Raw genomic sequence first — 16,925 nt, 5'->3', positions numbered from 1 at the left:
TCTAGTCGTGTGTGCCCCATCTAAAGGGCTTACCAGTCGTGTGTGCCCCATCCAGAGGGCTTACCAGTTGTGTGTACCCATCCAGAGGGCTTACCAGTCGTGTGTGCCCCATCCAGAGGGCTTACCTGTCGTGTGTGCCCCATCCAAAGGGCTTACCAGTCGTGTGTGCCCCATCCAGAGGGCTTACCAGTCGTGTGTGCCCCATCCAAAGGGCTTACCAGTCGTGTGTGCCCCATCCAGAGGGCTTACCAGTCGTGTGTGCCCCATCCAGAGGGCTTACCAGTCGTGTGTGCCCCATCCAGAGGGCTTCCTGCCGTGTGTGCCCCATCCAGCCAAGAGACTTTCCTTGTTTATATGTTGTACCACCATCTGCATCTTCTGTCTGTAACAACCCCAAGCCATCATGCATCGTGGGGTACAGACAGAGCCCCTCGTATCCCCTGCAGGGATACCTGCAGTGTGGAAGCATTGGCGAACTGTGTATTCCAGTCATGCAATTCGATAAGGACTGTGTTGGACTCTGACCGTGTCATCAAAGTGACCACTACTCTACAGGTCTGTGAGCATCCGGAGGCTGCTCCTTGCAGTGGGGTATGTAACGTTTAACCCTTTGCTGTCAGGAATTCTTCAAACTCTGTGCTGCTCGTTTTCTTTTCAATCACAACCAGCCTTACTGTTGTTCAAACAATAACAATTAACAGTAAGGCTGGTTGTGTATTTCTAATGATTGAAAAGAAAATGCGCAGCACAGAGTTTGAAGAATTCCAGACAGCGAAGGGTTAAACGTTACAACTTTGTATGTATAGATCAATTGGAATTTACATAAAAACTCAGCATTAAAGGTATAGATAAAAACGTCTAAGTTACAGACACAGATCGCAGGTTGTACACTCCAAAGGCCAGCCCTGGCTTCCACATTGCCCACATAGAACCTGACCAGTACCCAAAACACACACACAGCAATTTGTCCGCCTGTGCAATCTTTAACCGATAAACACCCTGCCTGTGCCATCTTGGTCCCCAAGGCTCAAACACCCTGCTAGTGCCATCTTTGTCTTTCTACAAATCAATTATACATCTATGATACACATAAACACTTTTACAGTCACTCACTAATTCACACTTTCATTCACATAATTCATTCACACAGTCATACTCTCACTCATTCATACAATTCATCCTCACATCAATTCATTAATTATCTCACTCATCCACACAATTCATCCACCCATTAATGCATACTCTCACTCATTCACACAATGCATCCACACCTTAATTCACTCACTCATTCTCACTCTAACTACCCCCTTCTCACTATGTACCCCCTCTCCCCTTCTCACTATCTACCCCACCCCCTCTTTCTCAGTATCTACCCTCTCCCCCTTTTCAGGGACCTCACAGAGGAGAGTGAGGGGCGCCGAAAGGTAGCTGAAAACGTATTCTTGTGCGACCGCTCGGCGCCCCTCTCTCTCCTCCGCCTCGAAAAAAGGACGGTGTTTGAAGCCACTGATTCCGGGACTTAAAATTCCATTGCAGGACTGTCCCGTGCAATCTGGGGCATGTGGTCACCCTACTGTCAATACACACAAGCTTACAAACCCACACATACACATACACTTCCCTTACACCCCTTTCTCCTCATCTCTTACCTCTTTCTCCACCCGTCTTCCTCCATTCTGCGGCCTGCTAGAGATGCAAAGCGCGAGGGTACAACATCATATCCCCGTGCTCAGCATCATTTGCCTTGCCCTCCCTAATGTTGAGAAGACTAGAGGGAGATTGTGATCTCCCAACTAGTTCTGCAGGCTGCAGCTGCTGATCGGGCAGCGAGGGGTCGCAGTTGTGTCTGAGGTGAGTACCACAGGCGCAGCTGCAAGGGGGCGCACAGCTGTCCCGCCCAAATCAGGACAGGTGGGGGGCAGGCAGACACTGGCAAATCAACTGGCACTGGCACATGCAGCCACTTAATGCAGGACTGAATTTCCTCAATGTTACTAAAATTAAAATTATTGATCCCTTAGAGTAAGGATGGTAAGAGATGAGCAGGGCAGGCAGACACTGGCAGATGATAGGCCAGGTGCTGACAGACAGATAAAACCAATATTTTTTCTAATATTGTATATAAAGACTATATATAAATACAAGAATTGATAGTACAGAGCACAGTCATGGCAGGGCAAGGCACAAGGCAAGCTCTTCTAGAGACAGACACATGTCACAGGAATAAGGCTGCAGAGAACTTTAACCCCCATTTGGATTTATTTTCCCCTTCTTGTACCTTCCCCCCAAAAATATAATCATGCACCCTTAGCTGCAATTTCCTTGAACTGTTTAGCGGCTAGGACCTGCTAGGACTTCTTGGATATCAAACATATTTAATATGTTTGACTGTGCTGACAAAAATGAAGCATGTTTTAAGTGGCGATGCAATTGCAACATTGTAAAGTGCAAATGCTTGTATTGGTGAGCTCTGCGAGAGAGATAAAAAAAAATTAAAAAGCATCACTTTTTGAAATGTTGGGCGGTATGATGCTGCTCCTATCTCACTATTCTTACTCTGAATGATTTTTTTTCTGTAATTTGTAATAGTCTTGTGGCTGGATTTGTCTGTCTGCTATCACCATACCTGGGAACTCTCCGGGTTTGTCCTGGAGATTGCCGGGTGGGCGCCGCTCCTCCGGTTCACCGGGTCAAGACCTGAATCCTCCGGGTCGCGGGAGCGGGGTCTTGACACGCCCCACTCCCCGCCCATTTTACATTTAGATGGGGTGTTTCCCGCTGCCCACCGACGTCAGTGTGCAGACCTGGCTGCGTCCCGCAAGAGAAGGCTACAAGTACCGGGAGCCCAGAAGATGCCAGGTATGGCCATCACCTGGCCTATAGCCCGACCTGCCTCTACACCTCAATGCCCTACCTTACTCTGGGGATCAGTTTTGTAATTTCTAATATGGGGGAGGTGTTTGGAATCAGTCTTAAGGCTGGATGTGTCTGTCTGCCAGTGTCTGGCATTGAGTGTCACTCAATGGCCTACCTTATTCTGGGAGATCAATTCTCATTCCTTTTTTGGGACAGGTATCAGTCTTGTCTTGTCTTCCTTCCTCACTTTGGAGAATTCTTATTTATTCTAATCAATGTTTTGCCCCACCAGAGCGCTCTTTTGTGGATCTGTTGGAGACTTTGTGGGGTATGAGAGGTTACTGAGTGAGAGCTGACTGGGGAACTCCAGTTTCTATCACCATCTTCAGACCTGAGTTCAGCCCGGTTGCATTACGGATTGTCAGGCAGCCTGGTGCCACAATCCAGCCACCAGGTACAATAATGCCTGCATAACCCAAGTCATTGTTTTTAGATTGATCCCGGGGTGTTGAAAAGTGCTCCTTATACTTTTTATTACCTTAGCTTACTCAGCTATGTATATTTGTTTCTGTATATTATGTTTCTGTAATAAAGTGTTCTTGTTTCTTGGGGTAAATGGCTGTAATATCCCACAGTCCTTTTCCAGACAGTACAAGCCCTGTATATGCTACACTATGGCTAACTACAGTACCATTGACAATGCTGGTTTTGCCTGGAGCTTGAAGGGCTCAGAAAAAAAGGAAGCACAGTTTGGCAGGTGTACACAGCTGGGGTACAAGTCGTTCCCATCACAAATATGGTACAGGATTGCACAAGACTGATTCATGTCCCGTATTAGAGAAAAGGGACTAAAATTGTAAAGAAGAAGCAGTAAGGATGGGCATTGAGTTGCAGGGCAGACACTGGCAGACAGACACATTAAGCTATATGACTGAGCCCCCTCGAAATCAATTGATTTCCCATAGTAAGGAAGGTCATGAAGATGCAGGGCAGACAAGGCACTGGAAAATAGACATATCCAGCTATTTGAAAAATACCTTTTTTAATGGTGATTCAATTCTTATTTTTCCTAATATTGAGAGGTCCTCTACCTATCCTCCCTCATCAGCAAATATACTCCAGCCCGCCCTCTAAGATCCAACAATGACCTGCTACTTGCATCTTCACTTATCAACTCCTCCCATGCCCGTCTACAGGACTTCTCTCACGCAGCACCAACACTCTGGAACTCTCTTCCCCGTGCTGTCCGAATCTCACCAACTCTACCCTCCTTCAAACGCTCTCTAAAAACCTTTCTCTTCAGGGAAGCCTACCTACATTAACATCAAAACTTCTCTCTCACCCACTTACAACCCACTTACAACCCTTATCTCGCCCTACATAACGTCATTCACTACCACGCAGTCCTCACCTCCTGTTTCTTATGCCTTATCCACCTAGATTGTACAGTGGGGCAAAAAAGTATTTAGTCAGCCACCAATTATGCAAGTTCTCCGACTTAGAAAGATTAGAGAGGCCTGTAATTTTCACCATAGGTACAGTTCAACTATGAGAGACAGAATGAGAGAGACAGAATGGGGGGAAAGAATACAGGAAATCACATTGTAGGATTTCTAATGAATTAATTGGTAAATTCCTCGGTAAAATAAGTATTTGGTCACCTACAAACAAGCAAGATATCTGGCCCTCACAGACCTGTAACATCTTCTTTAAGAGTCTCCTCTGTCCTCGTTACCTATATTAATGGCACCTGTTTGAACTTGTTATCAGTATAAAAAACACCTGTCGACAACCTCAAACAGTCACACTCCAAACCCCACTATGGCCAAGACCAAAGAGCTGTCGAAGGACACCAGAAACAAAATTGTAGACCTGCACCAGGCTGGGAAGACTGAATCTGCAATAGGCAAGCAGCTTGGTGTGAAGAAATCAACTGTGGGAGCAATTATTCGAAAATGGAAGACATACAGGACCACTGATAATCTTCCTCGATCTGGGGCTCCACGCAAGATCTCACCCTGTAGTGTCAAAATGATCACAAGAACGGTGAGCAAAAATCCCAGAACCACACAGGGGGCCTAGTGAATGACCTGCAGAGAGCTGGGACCAAAGTAACAAAGGCTACCATCAGTAACACCCTACGCCGCCAGGGACTCAAATCATGCAGTTGCAGACGTGTCCCCCTGCTTAAGCCAGTACATGTCTGGGCCCGTCTGAAGTTTGCTAGAGAGCATTTGGATGATCCAGAAGAGTATTGGTCAGATTAAACCAAGGTAGAACTTTTTGGTAGAAACTCAACTCGTCGTGTTTGGAGGAAAAAGAATGCTGAGTTGCATCCGAATAACACCATGCCTACGGTGAAGCATGGGGGTGGAAACATCATGCTTTGGGGCTGTTTTTCTGCAAAGGGACCGGGACGACTGATCCGTGTAAAGGAAAGAATGAATGGGGCCATGTATCGTGAGATATTGAGTGAAAACCTTCCATCAGCAAGGGCATTGAAGATGAAACGTGGCTGGGTCTTTCAGCATGACAATGATCCCAAACACACCGCCCGGGCAACGAAGGAGTGGCTTCGTAAGAAGCATTTCAAGGTACTGGAGTGGCCTAGCCAGTCTCCAGATCTCAACCCCATAGAAAACCTTTGGAGGGAGTTGAAAGTCCGTGTTGCCCAGCAACAGCCCCAAAACTCTAGAGGAGTTCTGCATGGAGGAATGGTCCAAAATACCAGCAACAGTGTGTGAAAACCTTGTGAAGACTTACAGAAAACGTTTGCCCTCTGTCATTGCCAACAAAGGGTATATAACAGTAGTATATAAAGTAGTATAGTATATAAAAGTATTGATATGAACTTTTGTTATTGACCAATACTTATTTTCCACCATAATTTGCAAATATATTCTTTAAAAATCAGACAATGTGATTTATGGACTTTGTTGTCTCATTCTGTCTCTCATAGTTGAAGTGTACAGGTGAAAATTACAGGCCTCTCTCATCTTTGTAAGAGGGAGAACTTGCACAATTGGTGGCTGACTAAATACTTTTTTGCCCCACTGTAAATTCCCGCAGGAACAGGGCCCTTTATTCCTCTTGTATCTGTATGTCAATTGCTGTATTGTACTTGTCGTTATCTGTAACATTTTCTTCTTTGTACAGCGCTGTGGAATCTGTCGGAGCTTTATAAATAAAGTATAATAATAAATAATGTGTCTGTGAGGGTCAGTGTCTGTAATGTGTTCCTTACACTGGGGATCATTTTTTATTTTATTTTTCCAGTAGTAGCCTGGGCATGCAGGCACTAGCAGATCATAGGCATATGCAGCCCTTTGAATTTCCTCAATATTATAGGTATTAGAAAAAAATTATCCCTCCGAATAAGCACGATGAGAGAGAAGCAGCAGCAGTAGGACACTGGGCCTGGGTAAGCAGACACTGACGGATGATAGGCACATGTAGCATGCAGGACTGAATTTCACCAGTATTACTAAAATTTAAATAATTGATTGTTTAGAGTAAGTACTGTAAGAGAGAAGCATAGCAGCAGTAAAGCATTTGGCCTGGGAAGGTAGGCAGATGATAGGCAGATGATAGGTGCATAACTGAATTTCCCCAACACTGTTAAAAAAAAAAAAAAAAAAAAGGAAAAAAAATTGACCAGTGACCACCCCAGAGTAAGGAAGGACCAATGCAGCAGTAAATGGGCATTGGGCAGGTACTGGTAGACAGACACTTGGTGCTGGACTGAATTTCCCTAATATTGAAAAAAAAAATATAAACCGTATATATATCTGTAGACTGAGGGTATGTGAATGAGTATCTGAATGAGGATTTATGAATGAGGATGGGATTGAGTGAATGAGTATATGAATTAGGGAATATTTGTAAATGAGGATTTGTGGATGAGGGAATGAATCAGTATCTGTGAATGAGTGAATTAATATTTGTGAATGAGTGAATTTATCTATGTGTGATAGCATGGATGTGTAAGTGGGAGGAAGCATGGCACAGGAGGTTGGTTGTGGGTGTGGAAGGCAATGGGAGCTGGGAGCATCACATAAATCAGTACTAAAGGGAGGGCTGTCTGTGGGATATATGCAATGTGGGGCTAATTTTTAAGTTGATAATTTTCTATGGCCCACGAAGGATGGCAAGTCCTATGGCAAGTCTGGGTGCCAGGGATGACATGATACTAAGGGGGGGTAGCAATATAAAATGTGGAGCTGTGGAGGATGTGAGGCATTAATTCACAAGGCTGGCTGGGAGAATCACTTGTCTGTGGGATATATTTTTAAGTTGATAATTTTGTATGGCCCGCAAATGATGTTATAAATATTCAAATGGCCCTTGGAAGAAAAAAGGTTCCCAACCTCTGCTCTATTACATGCTCTCTTTAATACATAGAGGAGGGGGTGTCCAATCTCCCATCCTCCTCAGCCAGCCCCTTAGCTGAAAGAGCATTATGGGAGATCTAGTCCTGCAGCAGCTGACACAGAGTATGGATGGGACATGTGGCTTACTTTCTAGTTCATTTATCCCACTTTTGTAAGGAGTGTTTCTTAGTGGAGGTATATATACATACATATATATATATGGGTAGAACATTTATTATAAAAAGCTTGTCCAAAAAAAGTGTTTATTAAAACATTTTTTTTGTTCTATCAAAATAAAATTATTTTCATGGCCACAAAAATATACAGTATTCTACTTTTTAAATTATTTAACCAAAGCCTGATACCATCAAAACCACTATTTATTTATTTAATGACAATCTTGACATTTTCTGTTCTTGGTGATTTGATGTCAAAAGCATTTGGGTACCATCATTTGGAAGCCTAAAAACATAACAATGCTGTCAAGCCAATCACCATTGGTTCAGAGAGATAATATTGTTCTTGAACATTAGGCATTTTGTTTGAATATCATGACTTCTTTGGACTAACTCTTTGTTTTTTGTTTGCGAAGATGTGCTTCTATTTCATGTCTGAAGACCAACATGCCTAACTGCCCATGTGATGCCTCATTCATAGCTTTTGACTGCATGCACATCTTGTACTGTTCTGGAGTTAATTCATCCATACATTTTTTTTCATGCCAGAGGTGAAAGAGACCTTTGACAGGTGTTCTGATCACAATCAAGTTGCTGTGAAGGTACTTTCGGTATAGATGAACATCTTCTCCTCCCCATCCTTTGATATCTATGTCAAATCCCCCTAGAAAGAAATTAAGATGACATTTATTACTTAGTTTTATGAAAAAAAGATTACATTCAGATGTAGTGAAAAAAATAGCTATGATCTTTATTGGTAAATATGGGTAAATTAGAAAGCAGGGAAAAATAAGGAAATGTGTACATGTATAGAATAGGTGAAGAAAAATAATGGAATAAGCCGTTTGACACTGTAGAGTGCAATAGCTTCTGTTAGCACAGAAATAAACAGGTAGCTACACATATTTCACTAGGGAATTATTTTTTAAAATAGCATATTCAGTAAGCTAACATCACATTAGTATGGAACATTGTTCAAATTAGTCATGAGCACAGGAGCAAGGGGTGACAATGCAGGAATGTGCATGTGGTGGATAAGTTGGCCTTTTCACAGTAAGTGATACAAGAAATTCTTAGTTTTCATTCATGTGTTTGTGTTGATTCAAAAGGGTATGTGGGCAGATTTGTTATGTAATGCAGAAACTGAGTTTCTATTAAGAGAAAGGTTACTCCTTACCCTCGGGTGGTGAGAAAAATAGCAGTTCCCATTAAAAAGACTGCAGTGGGTTCAGGAAAAGGCACTAATAATTATTTGTATCCATATGACTTTTTCCTTGAGCTGTAGATGGCAGCCAACAAAAAGCAAAATTCAAAGCCAACTCACCAATGTTAATGAAGTCTGAACGATACTGACAAGTCATTCCAAAGCCAAAGTCTCTCCAAAATCCAGTGTCCTTTTTGATAACCTAAAATTATATTTAAAAAATATTTATTTGCTCAGAGATCGTTGTTTACATGCGAGAACTATAGATATAGTGCACATATGAGCTGTATGCCACCGCACATACTGAGGTTTTCATTTTCCTGAGAACAAAACTAAAGTGAAGCCTGCCAAGGTACATCTGGAATTAGCTGACAATGTCCTTTGGGTTGGTACTTGCTGCTAATTTACAATAGAACAGAATTTTTAATGTAGTGTAATTCCCATGCAGAAAAAATAGTACAATCAAGGCAGAGAAATCAGGTGGTTCATAAAATGCACCATTAAGACTCGATTATTATGTTTAATGAAAGATAACATCTTTTGTATTATTTCTAGATACACTTTGGATACTAGACAAGAAACAAACGGTGATACAAAAGCTGTGTACAATTTGTGTTTTGTAATAAATCTCATTTTAAACTAAAAGCAGGCCAATAGGATGACCCTGCCCTAGAAAGAGAGAAGGATCAATATATAATTTGTGTCGGTGCACTGAGAAAGAGAGTAATTACAGTTGAAGAAAGACATAGCAAAAACACAAAAACGGCTCTGGTATTTTGGCGCAAACATGGTAAAAAAAAAAAAGCCCGGTCCTGAAAAAAATATTAGTAAAACAAATTATTCACATTTTTACACTGAGGGTCGTGCAGCATAACTCCCATCAATATCAACTAAGGCTGACAGTGATATACCACAACTTCCATAGCCACAGCCACAGCCACAACAGCATTACTCCTATCATTGTATAGTGATCTAAACACTGAGGGTGTCATTATAGAAAGATAGACACAGAGAGTGGTACGGCATATCATGCATCACTATACTGTATACCCTAACTCCCATCACCATATAGTGAGCCAAACACTGATGGTGATACAGCATAACTCCTAATATCACGTTCGTATATTAATATCACTTTTTAATTAAATGTGCCGGGCCGTTGGTGCAAGCTTTTCTAGTCTTTACACCAAGTAGGTAAAACATGGGTCCAATAATGATAAGGGCCAGTTTAAATATATAAAAGGACCAGCTAGAAGAAACTATGAAATAATCCACAGTTGAAATGTCATTTATAAGGGGGGGTGCACAACGCGATGACGTAGGACGCGCTACATGCGGTTGGAATGGCGATCATGTGATGTGGACGTGCTGAGACCTGGAGCTGGATGGAGGGTAGAGAAGATTGGAAGCCTTAGGTGGGGAGTGCTTATTTTGATAGAGGCTACTAGAAGCTTTGTGGGGAGAGGATAAAAGGTCTATGTCGGTTCGAATACAGACAATTTATACATGTTGGATAATAGATGAATATAATGAAATGAAGAGACAAAGAAAGAACTGCTTTCTGTGAGCCACAAACCTGAAACTCAAATTACAAAACCCTGATCTATGTTGCATTCGAGCAAGAAAAACTGGAGTTGTTGAATATACATCTGACTATTTATCACATTTTTATGTACCGTATATTCCGGCGTATAAAACGACTTTTTAACCCCAGAAAATCTTCTTAAAAGTCGGGGGTCGTCTTATAAGCCGGGTACTAACCGAGTACCGAATACTTACCCAGCCGGAGAGTCCCACAAAGCCACGAATCTCTAGGGTGGAGAAGCCGCCTCCCTTGGGCCAGTCTTCAGGGCCACGCCGAGGTAGGTGCAAGATCGTGACATGACGTCATCACCGCGCTCGGCATCAATAGCCGGCGCGTAGCGATTAGGGAGCAGGGAAGCCAAGGTCTGAAGTGCCAGACCTCGAGCTCCCTAATGTCGGGCTAGTTAGAGGGAGGTCGTGATCTCCCCAACCAGCCCTGCTGGTTGGTGTGAGATGGTCAGTGTGTTTGTGTGTTTGTAAGCTGGTGTGTATATATATATCTATATATATATATATATATATACCGTATTTGCTCGATTATAAGACGAGGTTTTTTTCAGAGCAAATGCTCTGAAAAATACCCCTCGTCTTATAATCGGGGTCGTCTTCTAATCAGACCTCAAATAGAGGTCTGATTAGGAGACTAAGATCCAGATCCCCCGCACCGCTGCAGGGGACCTGGATCCTCCTGTCGTCGCCCCCCCTCTCCCCACACACTTACCGGTGCTTCCGGAGGTGAAGTTGGCAGCGGGGGTTTGTATGCGTCCGTCGCAAATACCTTCCCCGACTGTCAGAGATCAGAGTTCCAGAGTTCCTGATCTTTGACAGCCGGGGAAGGTATTTGCGACGGACGCATACAAACCCCCGCTGCCAACTCCACCTCCTTCCGGCTGCCGCAGAATGAGACGTCAACCCGCTGCCCCGGCAATACAGCAGGAAATTGGAAGCACCGGTAAGTAAGTAAGTGTGTGTGTGTGTGTGTGTGTGTAGGGCATTTCTGGAATGCCTTACACCCCTATATGCCACTCTGGCACTTAGGGGGTTAAAAGGCATATTATGGGGCAGAGTGGCATATAGGGAGGTATAAGGCATTTCAGGAGGCAGAGTGGCGTTAAGGGGGCATTTAATAGTGCACTCTGCCTCCTGAAATGCCTTATACCTCCCTATATGCCACTCTGCCCCATAATATGCCTTTTAACCCCCTAAATGCCAGAGTGGCATATAGGGGTATAAGGCATTTCTGGAGGCAGAGTGCTCTATATAATGCCTTTTAACTCCCTTAATGCCACTCTGCCTCCTGGAATGCCTTATACCTCCCTATATGCCACTCTGCCCCATAATATGCATTTTAACCCCCTAAATGCCAGAATGGGATATAGGGGTATAAGGCATTTCTGGAGGCAGAGTGGCACATAGGGGGTCAAAAGGCATACCATGGGGCACAGTGGCATATAGAGGGTTAAAAGGCATATCATGGGCCACAGTGCCATATTGGTGTGGCAAGCCTGGGGGCAGATGTGCAGATGACAGGTTGGAAAATACAAGAAATAAAAACAAAAAAAATATATTTTTCTCAATCATAGCTTTTATTAAAAAAAATAGTTTACATGAATTAACATTTACTGGTAAAACTTTTTTCCTTTAGGGTCGTCTTATATTCAGGCTTTTTCTTTTTTTCCTAAGTTAATATTCAGATTTTGGGGGGTCGTCTTATAATCAGGGTCGTCTTATAATCGAGCAAATACGGTATATATATAGATACACACACATATACATGTGTGTATATATATATATATATACGGTATATACATGTGTATATATATATACATACGGTATATACATGGGTATATTGTTTTTTTCAGGACAAGATGGGCTTTCTTCAGATACCATTATTTTGATCATATCATCTTATTTACGATAAAAAAAATAATAAAAAAAACATGGTGAAAAATTGAAAAAAAACACATTTTATGACTTTTATTTGAAAAATCTTTTACTCACCTAAAAAAGCAAGTAAAAAAACTAGCTAAATAGATTCTACTACTTGTCCTGAGTTTAGAAATACACAATGTTTTTATGTTTTTTTGCTGTTTTTTTGTAAGTTATAGGGCAATAAGTACAAGCAGCGTTTTATGATTTCCAAACCTTTTTTAACAAATCTGGTCAGTCTGCCTCCATCTCCTCTTTGGAACATCTTTGAAGCCGGTTAACTCAATTTAACCCTGTCAAACCATATATTTTTGAAAACTAGACACCCCAGGGTATTTCAAATTTTAACCCTTTCCATGCAACAGTTATACAACCACACTTTGTCAAACTTTGTAATAGTAATTTTTTTTTATATTTTTTTTTCACACAAATTGTACTTTAGTTATAGATATACAGGTTCTGGTATATGTCACTGTCAAACAACACCTCCTGAGTACAGAGATACCCCACATGCATGGGTTTGTCAGATTGTATGGCTGGTAAAGGGCTACTTTTGGGGCATGCGTAATTCAGGTGGTCATTTGGTCATTCTGCCTCCATCTCTTTGGGGGTTAAATAAAAGCATTTCAAATACCCAAGGGGTGTCTAATTTAACCAAAATGGAGAAAAAAAGCGCACTTCCCAAATGTGGCATTTTAAATCTCAAACAACACGACAAACCCATGCATGTGTGGTATCGCTGTACTCAGGAGATGTTCCTGAACACATATTGGGGGGTTGTTTGACAGTGACATATACCAGGACCTGTATATCTATAACTAAAGTACAATTTGTGTGGAAATTTTTTTAAAAAATTACTATTACAAAGTTTGACAAAGTGTGGTTGTATAAAGGGTTAAAATAACAGCATTTGAAATACCCTGGGGTGTCTAGTTTTCAAAAATATATGGTTTGATGGGGTTAAACTGAGTTAACCGGCTTCACAATAAGCAGTAACTAACTGGCTTTCAACCCACGGGGACCAAGTTTTTGTGTAGAGATGAGTAGTGTGAGATGACCAATGGGACATTTTTTTCCAGGATTCTATGTCTCTCAAGGGTAGAGAGACATAGAATCTTGTCAGATATTTTATGATCGAAAACATGTATTCTATATATATGTATTTTACATGAGCACAAAATGGAGTCAGAGCCATTTTATTTTACTTAATCATATAGTGATTATTTCTTTTTGTCCTTGTTCCCTCTATAATTGAGAACAAAGAAGTATTCATGTATATAGATGTTTCAGTATATATGATCCAATTAACGTTATCTTCCATGAGAAAGTTAAGGAGTAGACACTACATATCTTTAGGAATGTAAATTGGAATGGGGGATACGTCTTAAGACCACCAAAACCTAATTTACTACCTAGGAGGCAACATCTGGAGATATGGGTGACTACAAAGACTTGATTTACTATCTAGGAGGTAACATCTAAAGATAAGGGTGACCATGGATAAATTCCAAATGCATATGTAATGGTCTTAAGTTATTTCTTAGACCAGAGCGTCTCTCAGAGGTAAATTAAGAAATTAAAACGGTGTAAATATGAGTAGAAGTCCTAATTATAATGGGTAAAACCCACCGTTATGATTGGATAATTCTAATCAAGAGGTGGAGGCTATGATAATAAGCTCTGTCTTTAAAAGCTTATGTCTTTAATAATTTGCACACCCGTGATAATGACAATAATGAAAAGGTATTTTTACCTGTAGATGAAGTTTGACATCATTTGCATCTATTAGGAACTTCACTATATTTTGTCATATTAGTTGAACTAATATATAGAGTTAGTGATTTTTTTTATTACTGCCCTGATTATTATCATTTTTGGTTGCTGAGTGGAATGGAAATTAATTGTGTGTGTTAGACTCATAAAGTAGTAATTCCTATTGATAACTTTCAATTATATACTGTATTTGGAACTGATTCAATTTGACATGTTTTAAGAATTTTGTGTTTTATATCATGCACTGTGTGACTCATATATATATTTTATAAATTGTGTTTACAATAAATAATAATTTTGATTGACTATCGTGGTGATATATATCTAATTTGAATTATAATTGTCGGCGATCTGAAAGAATTTAGGATCGGAGATAAAATATAGGGTATCTCTTTAAATTAATATTGTGGATGTGGTACTACAATATTTGATAGCGTCGCTATTTTGCGTGTGTGATAAAATATTGGTTTTACCTATTTTGTCTCATTAATATCCCTAACATACTTGGAGGCACTGCTGAGACATTTCACGTAAAATAATAATTCAAATTATTGATATACGGTAATTGTCATTTTCTGTTGTTTCACATAGTATATTTTTGGTACTGTGTATTGCATAGTGATCAGTGCATAAAACATGTCTGTGTCCAGCAAATCAAGTGCTACTTCTAGTGAAGATGTTTTGATATCTAAAGAAGGAGTGCTGGTACATGTTAATAACATTAAACAGGATATTATGAGAGGTTATCATAAAAATATGAAAATCAAAGAGCCTTATGGAGAGTGGCTCCAATCCCTTAAGGATGATGTACAAATGACCCTAATAAATGAATGGTCTGAAGGATCACCCTTGGTTGGAAATTTGAATACTATTGTTCAAACATCAGATTTGAAGGAGCGAGAAGGGTTAATCTTTTCATCCTGGCCCTATTTTTTTGTATTGGCTTCTCGGTTGTTGCGAGATCTTGAAACTAGAGAAAAAGAAGTGTCTAGTCTCCAAAAAGAATTGCAAGCTTCCAAAGCAGCCCTGGATCAGTTAAATGATAACCAGGCAGAGTATAAGCAGTTGAGACTAAAATTTGATAATTTGACTGATAAGCATTTGGCACTTCATGGCCAGTACTTTGATGCTAAGAGCAGGGAAACAGATTGTCAGTATGATCTGGATAATTGTCGTAGGGAGATACGAGAACTCCAAGCCCAATTGTCTAAACAGGATAGTGTGCAAATGCCTAAGCTATCTTTGAATGGTGAAGGTGATGAAGGGGTTAAAACCCACACCACCGTAACAGAGTCTGCTGTTCTGAGGTTAATCAGGTGGCTTCTGTCCAATCACAACGGAATCCTAAGGTTACACGTGATTCCTCTGACTCTGATGAGAATCAGGAGAGTGATAATAGTGATGGTGAATCTTCCGTTTATTCAGAAGGTCATGTTTCAGGTGAACCCTCTGTGATGTTACAAGGTGCCAATACGGCCAGAACACACAGATCAGACGGGCGCTCCCGTTACTTTAAAGGAGTGATAAAGGGTACTAAGAAATTACCCGTACCTATCTATGATGCTTATCTTAGGGGCATCCTAGATAGGTACGGGTAATTTCCTTAAGTAGACTGTTCCTGAATTTTCTAAAAAAAAGGCACAGCTAATATTGCTGACCATTTAGAATCATTTTAAAGGGCAATGCAGTTTTTGGGAATGGTTGATGATATCCATAAGAAGCACTATGTGTCGTGGACTTTTTCAAGTCATCACAGACATTACTTTGAAGGTTTACAAAGTATGCGAATCCTATCTTGGTCTAAAATGAAATATGAGATTAAGTTAGAGTTTGGACAGTATAAAGCTGTCTCAGCTGCTAAAAAGGCTGTGTATAATCTGAAATGTCCTAGAGAGTTTTTAACTGTTCTAAAGAATGCTTATTCTCTTACAGAACGTAAGCCCAGATATGACCGTGATTTTGTCTTCTATGCAATGCCTTCTCCAATTCGGACAAATCTTGCTAGAGATTATGATAGCGATTGTTTATTAGATTGGCTTGTTAATGAATGTATGACGCTATATACAGTATTGCATGCCAATGACTTGCCTGATAAAAAGAGTCAGAAATTTCATGGACAAGAGGTGGCAGAAACCCAAGTCCATTTGGGATTAGAATCTCAGAAAAAGAGAAGCTATGCTGAGGTGGTTAAATCCCCAAAACATCAGAACCAGGAATTGGCTACAGCCTCACTTGTTGTCAGGCCTAAAACTCTTAATGTGGAATCCCAGGATAACAAAGGAAAAAGTCCTACTGCCAAAAAGAATCCACAATGGAGGAAGGGTGATTCCCAATGGAATAAAAACCCTCAGGCAAGGAGAAAATTTTATAGGACTAATAGGGACAGATCCAGCCACTCTGAGTCTGATAACTCCCAACAGTCTCAGCCAAATAACTCCAAACCTAATAGGCAGTATAGGAATGGGAAAAAACAATTTACGTCATCATGTCAATCAAATGAGTGACCAAATTAAATTGTTAACGGAGCAAATGACTAAATTAAGTCAAACTATGGCTACAGCGACCACCAATCCTTTTTTAGGGGCAGGTCCTGTTACAATTCCAGCTCCCCCGCAATAGATCATAACGAAGTTAAAGCCGATGTGGCAATACAGGGACGGTTATTCCTAACCCTGTTTTACTTCCAGATCCTCATCATCTATCAGATGATTGTGTTAATAATGATGGTAAAACCTATGTGGTCCCTCCATTTTTGGCTAGGGGGGACGTGTCTGTAACTTTTTCTTCTATATTGCAGTCAGACCAAATGAGTCCGCAAGCTAACTTGTCTTTAAAAGCACCTGCTTTCCAGGAACCGGCTCTGAAGGAGTTAACCGATGAGATGCCAACCGCTAGTAAGAACTTGAATGCTCAAGACATTCCTGAGAAGGAAGAACTAGTGGGTAAGAATGTGCATACATCAGTACAGGTTGGAACTACTGCTGTGACAGGTAACGTATGGAAGACAAGTGAAATGTTGACAAATTCTAAGTT

The 16,925-nt window shown here is 40.9% G+C and overlaps 1 protein-coding gene across 1 annotated transcript in view; it reads right to left on the bottom strand.

Annotated features, from left to right (window-relative positions):
• Positions 1-7,588: 7,588 nt before the first annotated feature.
• CSGALNACT1 (chondroitin sulfate N-acetylgalactosaminyltransferase 1) overlaps positions 7,589-16,925 on the bottom strand; it is a 186,962-nt gene continuing 177,625 nt past the window's right edge. The window contains exons 6-7 of the mRNA XM_053463403.1: positions 8,727-8,808; positions 7,589-8,066 (exon numbers count right to left, since the gene is read on the bottom strand). Coding sequence (XP_053319378.1) covers positions 7,792-8,066; positions 8,727-8,808 — 357 coding nt within the window. The 3' untranslated portion in view covers positions 7,589-7,791. The remainder of the gene's footprint in view (positions 8,067-8,726; positions 8,809-16,925) is intronic.

This window comes from Spea bombifrons, chromosome 1 (genome assembly GCF_027358695.1).
Source record: "Spea bombifrons isolate aSpeBom1 chromosome 1, aSpeBom1.2.pri, whole genome shotgun sequence".
Taxonomy (NCBI): Eukaryota; Metazoa; Chordata; class Amphibia; order Anura; family Pelobatidae; genus Spea; species Spea bombifrons.
This window is presented reverse-complemented; position numbering and strand designations above follow the sequence as displayed.